The sequence below is a fragment of the Elephantulus edwardii genome, unplaced genomic scaffold, assembly GCF_000299155.1.
Source record: "Elephantulus edwardii isolate Elephantulus edwardi_28Jun2011 unplaced genomic scaffold, EleEdw1.0 scaffold00218, whole genome shotgun sequence".
NCBI lineage: Eukaryota > Metazoa > Chordata > Mammalia > Macroscelidea > Macroscelididae > Elephantulus > Elephantulus edwardii.
In genome coordinates this window covers 2,270,364-2,283,822 of record NW_006399968.1, presented here as the reverse complement: position 1 = coordinate 2,283,822, position 13,459 = coordinate 2,270,364, and the positions used below count along the sequence as shown (strand labels likewise).

General features: G+C 46.4%; 1 protein-coding gene and 1 pseudogene across 1 annotated transcript in view; one reads left to right on the top strand and one right to left on the bottom strand.

The window, feature by feature from the left end:
- CAPN2 (calpain 2, (m/II) large subunit) overlaps window positions 1–13,459 on the bottom strand; it is an 84,463-nt gene that overhangs the window by 31,449 nt on the left and 39,555 nt on the right. The window contains exons 3-4 of the mRNA XM_006898038.1: window positions 823–941; window positions 61–194 (exon numbers count right to left, since the gene is read on the bottom strand). Coding sequence (XP_006898100.1) covers window positions 61–194; window positions 823–941 — 253 coding nt within the window. The remainder of the gene's footprint in view (window positions 1–60; window positions 195–822; window positions 942–13,459) is intronic.
- On the top strand, window positions 1,617–2,147 carry LOC102850393 (annotated as a pseudogene).

Genomic DNA, 13,459 nt, shown 5'->3' with positions numbered 1-13,459 from the left:
CACCTCCTGAAGCCCTGAGTCCGGGGCTGGCAGTGTGCGGGGCACGGTGTGGTCACTTACTTGGCATAGGCCTTCTCAAGCAGGGCACTCCAGAACTCACTCCCCTCAGCAGAGTGCACGAACAGCAGCTCCCCGTCCTTGGTAGGCAGCCTGTCGTCCACCACCACCTCCACCCACTCGCCGTACTGCCAGAACTGGGGGACATGGGGAGAGGGGAATGGTGTGGAGGGCTGCAGGGAGAAGGCCCTCCTGCCCGCGTCCCTTGCAGCAGGTCCCACAAGCCCCGTCCACATGAAGATGCTCCAGGCTCCTCAACTCTGCCAAGTCTGTCACCAAGAAACTGAGACCAAGAGGCCAACTGTTTCTGGACACACACCTACTGCTGTAGCATGTGCTGGTCAGTGGCCACCACGTCAGCTGAGGCAGCTAGTGATGCCAGTGGATCTAGCACCTCCCTGAGGTGTCCCCTCAGTTGTGTTGGCCTTCTACCTATGTTCTTGAGGTTTTTAAGTATGAAAGGAGGAGAATGAGGAGCACCTTAACTTTCAGACCTCAGATAATAAACTTGCTCTGAAATGTGAAAATTATTTTCTGAAGACTCTGACTCTGCTTTACTCACTATTTTCAGTGACCAGAGGCTCCCCTTTACCTCCCTGTGGGATACCCTGTTGGATGTGGGGCAGGGAGTCCCTTACTCTCTCTCTGTTCTTTGAAGAACAGCCTAGGACCTAAGAGTCTATAAACATTGGGGGATCAGGGTCTTAGCAAGCCAGCGTTCCTGTTCTACCCCAGGACCCACGGGGAAGCCACTTGGTTACCGACCTGGAAGTGGAAGATGCCAGCGTAGTTCTCCTGGAAGCTCTGGTCCATGGGGACAACACGCGCCAGCACTTCCTCATTCAGGGTGAGAGAAGCGATGGCTGCCAGTAGCCAGCAATCACCTGTGAACACAGCACAAGGAACTCTCCTCAGAGGGTCTCATCAGGTACCAATCCTGTCCCGCCTCTCAGAGCCTGGAGCTCCAGACAACAGAAAACAGATGCTAAAGTTGCAGACAGCTCTCCTCTAAGGGTTAGACAGGGTTTGGGTGACACTGTGAAGGGAAAAAGCTAAGAAGGGAATGATTCTGTTGTCATTGGGAGCACGCAACAGCCAATAGAAAGGCTGAAGGTTTAAGTCCACTTCCAGGTGCCTCAGAAGAAAGGCCTGGCCATCTACCCGTCAAGTCTCAGTCCTTAAAGACCCACAAAGGTCTCTTCTAACCATGTGGGGTCACCATGCATTGACGGTTTGATGGCTGCAACTCCGTGGGAGAATTCACCCTGGAAAGAGAAGGGACTCTGTCCCAGTGGGACTGTGTCCTCAGAACCAAAGCAGTGCCCAGGCCAGCTCCTCAGTGAGGGTCTATGGAGGGAATGGATGGAACTTGTCAACACGGGCTTACGCAGAAGTTCTCTGAGTGAGAGGTAATGTTTGTTAAGTGCTATCAAGTACAACTCAGAGCGACCCTCAGAACGAAAGATCCACCAATGGCCAGCCAGGCCCTAAGGACAGAGGAAGACAGAGGAAAGCACGGTGAGGACAGAGGGAAGGAGAGTGCAGGATGCTGCCCTACAATGCCCAGCAGTCGGCAGTACATCAGCGATGTCTCCAGCTTTAAGATGACAAGCCTGCTGTCGACTTCCCAGTGGAAGAGTTCCAAGCCTCAACTCACGGGAGAGCAGAAACAGGAAATCCGAAAGCTTCTGTTGTCTTTGATGCTGATGGAAATGGCACAATCTATGTCAAAGAACATAAGGTGGCAATGAGGGTCCTGGGCTTTGAGCCCAAGAAAGAAGGAATTAAGAAAATGATAAATGAGATTGATAAGGAAGGAATAGGAAAAATAAGCTTCCGTGATTTCTTGACTGGGATGACTCAGGAAATGTTTGAGAAAGAAATCAAAGAAGAAATCCTGAAAGCTTTCAGACTCTTTATGCGACAGGAGAAAATCTTTCAAAAATCTGAACCACGTGGCTTAGGAGTTGGGCAAGAATCTCACGGAGGAAGAGCTTCAGAAAATGACTAATGAGGCAGATCGAGATGTGGACAAGGAAGTCACCAGTGAGCAAGAGCTCCTGCGGATCATGAAGAGGCGCCTGTACTAGGACAGCCTCCACTCCTCCAAGCGCACTTAACTGAGTCCAGCACCTGCCTTCCTGTGCCGGCCACCTCTCCCACCAACCTCCCACTGCAACATCAGCGCCTACCTCCACTCCCGCTGTAACACTGTAACGTCAGTGCCTACCTCCAACAATCCACTCCGGCTGTGACGTCAGCGCCTACCTCCATCCACTCTGGATGTGACGTCAGTGCCTACCTCCCGCCGGCTGTGTCATCAGTGCCTATCTCCACGCCGGCTATGTCAGTGCCTACCTCCACTCCTGCTGTGACATCAGTGCCTACCTCCACTCAGGCTGTGATGTCAACACCTACCTCCACTCTGTTTTCTCCCTGTGACTATGTTCTCTGATGGTAAATTCTTTGTAAAATGACCAGTGATGACTTCTCCCTCCCCTAAGGCAGAATCAGAGAATATTAAAATGGAGAAAATTAAGAAGAGGATCAAAAAGGTTCCTCTCACGCTCTTCCCTCTTCTCACGCACTCTCACCAATATCCAAACACCACAGACAAGCAACGGACCCCACTCTGGTGTCTTCCTATTGACATCAGACTGCAGGTTTCTCTCAGATAAAACCTGGTGAATCTCATATATCTCCACGTGTGCTTAGTATTCTTGGCTTGGTCTTAAAAAAGGAAAACTTGCTTTCTCTCATATGGGGGGCAGGAGCGAGAAAAAAAGAAAATTTGCTTTCCAAGGATGAAAAAACCCCCAACCCCAATACAACAATAACAAATCTGAACCCTGTCCTGTCCTGTACCATCTTCATCATCTCTGACATACCAAAGCCCACTGCTCTGTCAATCCATCTCTTTTGCTGACCCTCCACCTTTCCAAGCATGTTGTCCCATTACAAAGAATAGAATCTTCACCAACATGCCCCAAGTACATGAGATGAAGTTTCGCCACCCTTGCCTCTAAGGAATGCTCTGGCTGCACCTTCTCAAAGACCTAGTTTTTGGTTCTTTTGGCCGTCCATGGATATTCAGTACTCTTCTCCAACAGCACAACTCAAAGGCATCGATTCTTTTTCTGTCTCCTTCACTGTCCAGCTGACACATGGCTTGGATCAGGTGGGAGTGTATGAATAATGTTTAATAAGATCCCGGGTAAGGAGAGACAGGAAAAGTGATGCCAACAGGGAGTACAACTGTAAAATGTGCCACTCTACACAAGTGGGAGATCTGGGAATCAAAGGAGAGAAAAGCAGGGCTGAATGCCTGCAAGCTGCCATGGGAAGAGGCCCCGGTTACCACAGAGCACAAGGGCTGGGACAGGAGAGGTCTGGGAGGAGGATGAGGAAGCTGATTCCATTCTTAAGGAATGTTCCCTTTCCTATTGTTTCCCATGACAATGGTGGGAAATGGTTTCATTCTTGTCCACCCAATGCTGACAGAATAATTGATCAATCTTGGGCTGTAGGAATTAGGTGTTGTTCTTGTTGTTGTTAAGTACTACCAAGTTGGAACAGATCCCTAGCCGACCCTCTAGTGGGTTTTCAAAGGCAGTAAAATGCAATGGGAAAAGATTACCCATCTTTCCTCTGCAGAGCAGCTGGTGGATTCAAACCATGTGCCTAGAGGTTGGCAGCACAACTCCTTACCACTAAGCCACCAGCACTCCTAGATGTTGGTTGTTGATAGGTGCTGTCAAGTACAACCCATAGTGACCCTGTGAGCAACAGATCTGCACCCTGCCCTCTCCTATGCCACTCTCAACATCTCTGACACAACTGAGCCCCTTGCGGCAGTCACTGTGCCCTCTCCTGTGCCACTCTCAACATCTCTGACACAACCGAGCCCCTTGTGGCAGTCACTGTGCCCTCTCCTGTGCCACTCTCAACATCTCTGACACAACTGAGCCCCTTGCGGCAGTCATCTGGCTGAGGTCTCTCCAATTTCTTCACGATTGGCTTCAGCGGTTGCCTAGTGGGTAGGGAGCTGCACGGCCAATCCAAAGGTGGCTCCTTGCTAATGGTTCAAATCCACCAGTAGCTCCTCAGGAGAAAGAAGGATAATCACCTGTGCCATTTACAGCCTCTAAGAAGCTGCTGGAGGGTCAGCTATGCATCAAGCTAGCAAGGAGAATTTGGGGGTGGGTGTTAAATCTGAATAATAATTATATTAATAAGTCTTCCTTGTATTTGTGTGGCTCTTAAAATGTTCTCTTTGACAATGAATGCACTGCCAATTCTTCTTCAGTGTGTTATTTCTGGTATAGCAGTTCATGATTGCCTCATTTAAAATGACCAATACCAGCCCAGGCAGCTCACAAATGATCAATCTGGATTTATTTTGTTTCAACTTGACAACTTCATTTCGCCTCGATTCATACTTCCACATTCTGATTATGAATAGATGTTTGCAGCTGCTGCCCATTTTGAGCTGTGCCACATCAGCAAATGGAGATCCTTGCAAAGTTCTCCTCCACGCACACCCAGACTCTATTTTGAGCTGATAACAGCCATTCATATTCTGAGCACCTTTCAACCTGAGGGCTTCCTCTCCTCTAGTATATCAAAGAAGATGCTGCTGTTCATTCGGAGGCTTTCACTGGTACATTCGTGTGCCTGGGAAGTAGACTGCCAATCCTCCCTGTGTGTCTTAGTCTAGAAGCTGCTCTGAAGCCTGTCCACCTCGTGGATGACCCTGCTGGTACGTGAAATACCAGTGTCACAGTGTCCAGTTGCATGATGACATGCAAGCCAACACAATATGACAAACAAAATGACTAAACAGCTACTAGTAAAATTCTAACTGCAACAATGGGCTGGAGCATGGTGGTGAAAGTGAGGGCGGCACAGGCCAGGGCAAGGCTTGATCTTTTGTTCACAGGGGCACCAAGACTCATAGCTCACTCAGGGGCACCTGACATTAACCAAAGCTTAAACAGCATGGTCTCACCTGGTGGGCGACACTGGCAATTTCATGGTAAAATTCCTGCCCTCTCTGTGAAAGAACCAAGTTCAGTCCCTAGCCAGGGTACCTCGTACACAGTCACAACCTGCCAATGGAGGCCTTCATGCTGCTAAGATACTGAACAGGTCAGTGAGAGTTCTTGATGAAGAGAGCCCAGTGACCAGTCTGAAAATCCTATGGCTGGCCCAACAGCATGGGTGGTTTCATTCCTCTGTACACAGATGGGGTTGCCACAAGTCAGGATCCAAGTCACTGGAAGCTCCCAGCATCTGTTAGAGATCTCAGCAACATCCTTTTGGGCGTCAGGGAGCTCTGGTGCCCCAGGGAGTTGAAAGCTAGCCCCAGAGCAGTGCTCCTCTGGTAGTTCAACTCCAACACCTGCTCTGTGGGAGATTAACCACCTCTGAAAACCTGGTGGTGGGTCAGCGATGGGTGGGTTCCAACTGATGGTATACAACAACTTTCTCACCCTCTCATTTTAGTTTTAGGCAAATTTCACCCTTCAGTATTACATGGCTGATGGCCATATGGAGCACATGATTTATGGTCCTATTGTTTATTCTATAGGCCAGTTTACGATTTGTTCCATCCATGGTGGCTTCAGTTCCAGGTTACCAGAGTGCTTTAGGTCACAGTCTAGGGCTCCTCCAGTCTCTTTCAAACCAGTACATCTGGTGATTTTTAGGAACTCAGCTTCTATGTTTCCCCTCTCCATTCTAACTGGAGCTTTCTATTGTGCCCCAGGTTAGAGTGGTCAGTAGTAGTAGTAGCTTGGCATCACCTAGTTCTTTTGACCTCAGGCTAGGGGAGACTGTGGTTCAAGTGGGACATTGGTCTTTTGGAATACACATACACACACACACACACACACACACACACACACACACACACACACGACCTAGTGTGCTGCACAGTAAGCAAAAGATCAAGTGTCTCTGATGGCCTTGAATCCCCCAGTGGCTCCAAGAGAGAAAGTTGGGAGACCTCTTCATGGTAGGAAAACTGATGCAGGAGCTCTAAAACTCGGGAATGGGCAGGGATGAGTGAGATGGCACTGCACTCACTCACAAGTTAGTATTACTGCTGCTCTGGTGGCTTAGTGGATAAGGAGTTGTGCTGCCAACTCAAAGGTAGATGGTTCAAATCTACCAGCTGTTCTGAGGAAGAGAGATGGTAATCTCCTCTCATGCTAATTATGGATTTACAGCCTCTGATAACCTGCTGGAGGTTCAGCTATGAGTCAATTTTTATTTGAGGACGATAAATAACGAAACTGTTATATTTGTGCCTTTGAGTCAGAAATGACTCATAGCTGATCCTCCAGTAGGTTTTCAGAGGCAGTAAATTGAACAGGAGATTGCCCATCTTTCTCCCATGGAGAAGATGGTGGATTTGAACTGTGTGACTTAGGGTTGGAAGTGTAACTTTTTACCACTAGACCACACTGTTGGTGTCAAGTCAGAACCACCCTATAGCTTGACCCTCTAGCAGGTTTTCAGAAGCAGTTAATCAATCGCAAGGGAGAAGACTGCCCATCTGTCTCCTGTGGAGCACCTGGTAGATTTGAACCATGTATCTTTGCATTAGCCTGCATTTATGTTTTGTATAAAACATATTTGAGATGAATAAGTCCTTGACTGTGCAAAATTCTATCATTCTATCTCCAGCTTCATTTCTGTCACCAAGTCCATGTTTTCCAACTACTGATCTTTCTTCTCTGTTCCCAACTTTTGCATTCCAGTCACCCATTATTATTAATGCATCTTGACTGCATGTTTTATCAATCACTGACTACAAAAGTTGGTAGAAATCTTCTATTTCCTCCTCTTTCGCTCTGGCTGTTTGTACATTTTTGAATGATGCTGGACTTCCTTGTATGTGCATGGATATTATCCTGTCACTCACAATATTGTATTTCAAGACAGATCTAGAAATGACTTTTTTAACTTTCAAAGCAACTCCATTTTTCCTCACCTTTTCATCTGCCTGAAGTGTAGTCTGGGTTTAGAAGAGGCCATGGTCGTAGGGATATTACAGCTAATGTTAGATGGATCTTGACTGAAGGCAGAGAGTACCAGAGGAATGTCTATTTATGTTTCATTGACTATGCAAAAGCATTTGACTGTGTGGATTGTTGTAGGCCGAGGATAAAGTATTTTAATAATTATTAATAAGAAAGACAATCAGGAATGAGATAAAACAGAGAGCATAAAAGACAGAGGGCCAGCAGTTCCAATGACTCAGTCTGCAACATTTTGGCGCCTGGGAACTGAAGAGGCGGTAGTTTTTCCTCACTCTCTTGCAGACACCAGAAAACCAAAAGGGAATTAGCTCAGGGTTAAGTGAAACTTTCAGTAAAATTAAAGGTAGGGTCATGAGGATTTTCTCACCCCCTGAAGGACAAAGTCAAGGGAAGAATTGGAAAAAATGTCATAAAAACTATACCCTATCCTCTGAAATAAATGGATTAAAAATTCAGAGGCAGAATTGATTAAAAAAAGAGTCATGGGGAACAGCTCATCCTCTGAAGCTCAGTATATTACATTACTTAAAAAATTACTTAAGAGCTCATGAGTAAAAGTAAGAGAAAAGTCATTTTTGCAGTTGTTTCAGTATGTACAGAAATGTTTCAGGTTTAAGTCAGTCATTGGAACTGCTGGCTCCTACTTTTTATGCTCTCTGTTTTATCTCATTCCTGGTTGTCTGTCTCATTATTAATAATTATTAAAATACTATACCCCGGGTCTTCAACATTCGATCACAACAAACTGGCTGTCTCTGAGAATGGGAATCCCAGAACACTTGATTGTGCTAATGTGAACCCTATACTTGGACTAGAAGGCAGCTGTCAGAACAGAGCAAGGGAACACTGTATGGTTCAAAATTGGGAAAGGTGTACGCCAGGGATGCATCCTATCTCCATACCTTTTCAACCTATATGCAGAACAGATTATCCAGGAGGCTGGGCTCTATGAGGAGAAATGTGGCATCAGGTCTGGAGGAAGACTCATCAACAATCTGCGTTATGCAGATGACACAACCCTGCTTGCTGAAACTAAGGAGGACTTGAAGCACTAGCTGCAGAAGGTCAAGGATTACAGCCTTCAATATGGATTGAAGCTCAACATCAAGAAAATAATGATTCTCACCAATGGCTAGATTGGCAGCATCATGATAGATGGTGAAGAGATTGTTAACAGCTTTAGTTTGCTTTTAGCTCCACAATCAACACTTTTGGTACCAGGAGCCAGGAAATCGAGATGAACTGCATTGGGAAAGTCGGCTGTCAGAGACCTCTCCAAAGTACTCAAGAACAACAATGTCAGTCTGGAGAATAAAATGTGCCTGATCCAGGCCACAGTCATCACAATTACTTGATATTCATCAGAAAACTGGAAAATGACCAGGGATGATAGAAGGAGAATTGATACCTTTGAACTTCAGTGCTGGAGAAGTGTTTTATTGAATATACCATGGACTGCTAGGAGAACAAACAGGTTCATCCTAGAGAGGAAGAGACCAGGCTACTCCTTGGAGGCAAGGGTTCTGAAGCTTTGTCTGACATACTTTGAGCATGTTGGAAGGAGGGACCAGTCCTTGGAGAGGGACGTCATGCTTGGGAGGGTGGAGGGACAGTGCAAGAGAGGACGACCCTCAATGAGATGGATTGATTCAATGACTAGGGTAATGGGGGTAGGCGTGTCAGAGACAGTAAGATTGGCACAGGATAGAGTAGGCTTTAGGGCTGTTGTACACACGGTTGCTATGACTTGCAGGCAACTCGATGGCACATACCAACAACCACCTTTGAAATGGAAACACAACTTCTTATCACCAAGCCACCAGATCTTCCTACTAAGGCCACATTGTTGTGGTTTATTCTTGCCTATAGCTGTGTCTTCTGTGGCCTTGATCACACTGTTGCTGACTGCTCTCACATTGTTTCTTTTCCTTTCACTAGAATTAGTATTTGTGTAGTTCGTAATTCTCCCTTTCCCCATCTCTAGTAACCATAAATGAATGTCTCTTCTTGTATGTAAACCTATTATTAATTTTTTATAAGTGATCTCATACAATATTTGTACCTTTGTAACTGACTTAATTCACTAAGCATAATGTCCTGTAGATTAATTTATGTTATTCATTATTCATTATTGGAGGGTAGTAGTTCCACACACACAATTTGTTTGTCCATTCATCCATTGATGGCCATGCAGGCTGTCTCCATCCTTTTACTATTATGAATAATGGACATGGGTATGCCAATGTCTATTTGTTGCTCAGCTTACTCAGTTTAGGCTATATACCTTCAAGTGAGTTTAAGTAGATCAGAAGGTATTTCCCCCTCCAGGTTTTTAATAGGGAGTTCTGGGTGAGCCCTTTAACAGTCCAACTAGCACTGTATGAGCATCCTAATCTTCCCACATGCTCACCAGTTTGTGTTGTTTTTCTGTTTCATAAATGGTGCCAACACTGATGGAGTGTGGTGCTTGGTCACTGTATCTCACTGGCAGCATAGTAGTACACAAGATGCTAGGTAGCTGATGGAAAGATCAATAGTTCAAACCCACTAGCCATTCTGAGAAAGAGGACAAGGCAGCCTCTTCTTGTAAAAACATACAGCTCTGAAATCCGGTGAAGGGTGACTGCAGGCTCTGACTGAGAGCAACATCTCTTCTGACTAAGAGCATCCCAAATTCCTTCTTTGATGAAGTGTCAGTTCATGACCTTTGCCCAATTTCAAACTGAGAGAAAGGTGGGGAGTGTCTTCTAGTACGATCTATAGCCTCTGAAAAAGTGCTGCACCAGGGTCGGCTACGAGTCAGTTTCAAATTGATGGCACACAATAACAACAGCCTTGCTGAGTCTTCTTTTTGAGTCTTATTTTTCTTGAGTTTGTTTGAAATTCCCCCATTCTTGGTGCTGTTCTGTCCCACTGAGATAGAACTGACTCACAGTGAACCCATCGGGTTTTCAGAGGCAGGCAATCACTTGGGAGCCAATCGGCCATCTTTCTCTCACACAGCAGCTGGTGGATCTGAACCACATGCCTTTAGGTTAGCAGTGCAGCTCCTCAGCACTAGGCCACCAGAGCTCCCTAAGGACAAGATCAGGGACCCTAATTTATGGCACAAACAGACTGTCAAGTATCACTGAAAAGGCCCAGCCAGCAGGAAGGCTTTGAGATTCTCTAGGAATCTTGAGAAACCCTCTTCTTGCGCCCTGTCAACACGTAAAGGCAGCAAAGTCTTGTGGGTCCAGTGAGTTCCAACATGGGGATTCCAGACATGGGTGTGATGGAGTCAGGTGCGTCACACTTCCAGGAGGTCTCCCATCAAACCCTGGAGCAGACTCCTAAAAGCTGCCAGGTCCATCTTAGTACAAGCTGGCCCCATTAGTAACCCTTCAATTCTTGCACTTTGCCTGCCAGAGCTTCATCGTCTCGGAGGCTACCCACAGAACAATGACTGACATTATGCCTGCACACCTGGCTTCAGGTGCACGTGCTATGTACTTGGTAGAGACACACTTGCAGGTCAGGGCTGGCCATGTGTTCAGCTCAGATTATCATGCCCACCAGACCTGGGTGCCCAAGCTGTATCCAGAAGTCAGTGGCCACACTTTGGCTTTCAGGTTTGTCCCTGCACCTTTCAGAACTATGTTACCTGCTCACCTGGGGAGCAAGGCCTCCCCTCCCCTGCACTTTGTTGAGGATCACGTGTTCAAGAATCCTGTTGTTTCAAAACAATCTATTTTCTCAGAAAACATTCCCACCCCAGAATGTTTCCTAGATGGTGACATGTAGTTCAGAGGACTAGAGCTGTGTCTGGGGAAGAGGTGAGCAGGAATCAGAACCCGGACTTTCAGGATATGCTCTTGCACTCTTTCTAAAGTCCAAGAGTCTGAAATCAGAAGCAGTTGGTAGATGCTTGCAAAGCAAGGCCATCTGTTTTGACTTAAGTTTGGAATAGATAAGTACTCCCCAGCAAGTATGATAAATACAGCCTTACTGGTACACATAGGGAGCTCTGGTGGCCTAGTGCTAAGGAGCTACAGTCCTAAGACTTCCAATCTACCAGATGCTCCAGAGATAAAGATGAGTCATTTCCTTCTGTGCAATTTACAGCCTCTGGAAACCGACTGGAGTATCAGCTACAAATTGATTTTGACCCTGATAGCACATAACAACAACTTGATGGCACATAACAACAAAATTAAAATTGTTTTATGCCATCGAGCTGCTCATAAGATCCCATGTACAATTTCCCTGAACCCTGCCCCAACCTGAGTTAGTCTGTCTCTGACACACCTACACCCTCCCCCCAATTACTGAGTCAATCTATTTCATCCAGGGTCTTCCTAGCCTGCACTGTCCCTCCACCCTTTTAAGCATGATGCCCTTCTCCGAGGACTGGTCCCTCCTGGCAACATGCCTAAAATATGTGAAACAGAGCTTCAAAATCCTTGCCTCCAAGAAGCTGCCTGGTTTCACCCTCTCCAGGACATACTTGTTAGTTCTCGTGGCAGTCTCTGTTATGTCCAATACCCTTCTCTAGCACCACAACTCAAAGGCAACGATTCTTCTTCTATCATCCTTAGTCATCGTCCAGCTCTCTGATACATAGCAAGTAGGTATAACTAAGTCTGTACTTGCCTAACTTATTCTGAAATCTGTCCATGTGACATGCTCTTAATCTTTAATCTAAATGGTCTCCTTTAAAAACAGACTGGAATCAGTTTCCAGTTCACCTGGGAGGACATTAAGATGAAGAGTTTTGCCCTTAAGAGGTGACTCCGCTGTTGCAGGCTGAAGGCCCCATGGTGTCTGTCACAAATTCCCTGCCACCTGAGATGCACATGAGAGCTCTCTGCCCACTGGGAATGCTGTCCTACCAGCTCCTCCACTGCTGGCCCTGCTTGTTCCACCATCCCTGGGAAAGGGAACAGGGTTTGATACCCTTTCTGTGTTAGAATCGGCTAGCTGCTCAGCATGGGCCAGGTGGCTGGTTTAACACTGATGCTGCATACCACGACTGCTCTTCTGCTTTACCTGCAGTAAAGGCCCGAGCGTGTTCCCCAAGCAGCCAAGGCTTCTCCCAGATGTAGCTACATGGATGTTATTGTTGTTGTTAGTTGCCACCGAATGCTCTGGACCATAAAGACACTGTTTATGACAGAACACAGTTCAGTGTTGCATCATGTGCACAATCTCTGCTGTGGTCACAGTTCATTTCTATGCCAGGCTTCCTTATTTTTTGACGATTTTCCACTTTACTAAAGTGGAAATGGCCTTCCCCAGGGATGGGTCCCTCCCGAAAACATGCCCAAAGTGGGTGAAAGAGAAAGTCTTGCCATCCTTCTGTCTAAGGAGCACTCTGGCTGCACCTTTTCCAGGACATACCTGTTAGTTCTTTTAGCAGTCCATGGGATGTTCCGTACTCTTCTCCAACACTCCAATTCCAATTCTTCTTCAAACTTCCTTATTTTCTGTCCAATTTTCACATGCATATGAAGTAACTGAAGATCCCATGGCTAGAGTAAGATATAGCCTGCTCTCTAGGCAGACACCTTTAATCTTCACCATTTAACAAATGTCCTTCGTGGTGGATTTGCCCATTGAAATACATTTTATTTCTTGAGTGCTATTTCTATGGGTATTGACTGTGGATTCAATGAAAATTAGTTACTGACAAGTTCAGCACTTTCTCTGCTTAGTATGATGCTTTTATTGATGATTTTTTCCTTTCAGTTTATGTTAGAGCTTAATAAGTGCTTGAAGTCATCCTGATTTACAGCAAACAGGCTGTGTCATCTGAACACTGGTGAATCTTCCTTTAATCTTTATACCTATATGAGGCTTGGAAAAGAATATGTCCATGCAGTCTGTAGGTTTTAAACATATGCATCTATGAAAGCTTTGATTGTTAGGAAATATTTTTTCTCACATTTATGTTTTCAGTTCTGTTGTCTGGACATACAAGAAAATTTCAGTAGAGGCAAGAATGGAGTAGCGATTGAGTTAAGCCGACCAAGGCAGGAGCTGCCTAGGTTAAAAGAATGTAATCAGACGCAGCAGAGCGACGCAGCACCAGCGAGAGCGACGCAGTGCGAGAACGCAGCCACCAGAAGGGAGAACGCCACCGCCAGACGGGAGAACGCCACCGCCAGACGGGGTTCCACCAAGAGAGGGGCCGGGAAGAGACCCGGGAAGAACAACAGCCAGCCACCTACCGCGGAACTCCAGAGGAGCGAAGACTGTGAGACCCCAGAGGAACGAAGACTACCCAACACTGTGTGACCCCCCCTGCAACCCACACCTGTTTGACCCTTAACACACAGGGTGCTGCTGCATAAACCCCCAGCAGCGCACAAGCCCCG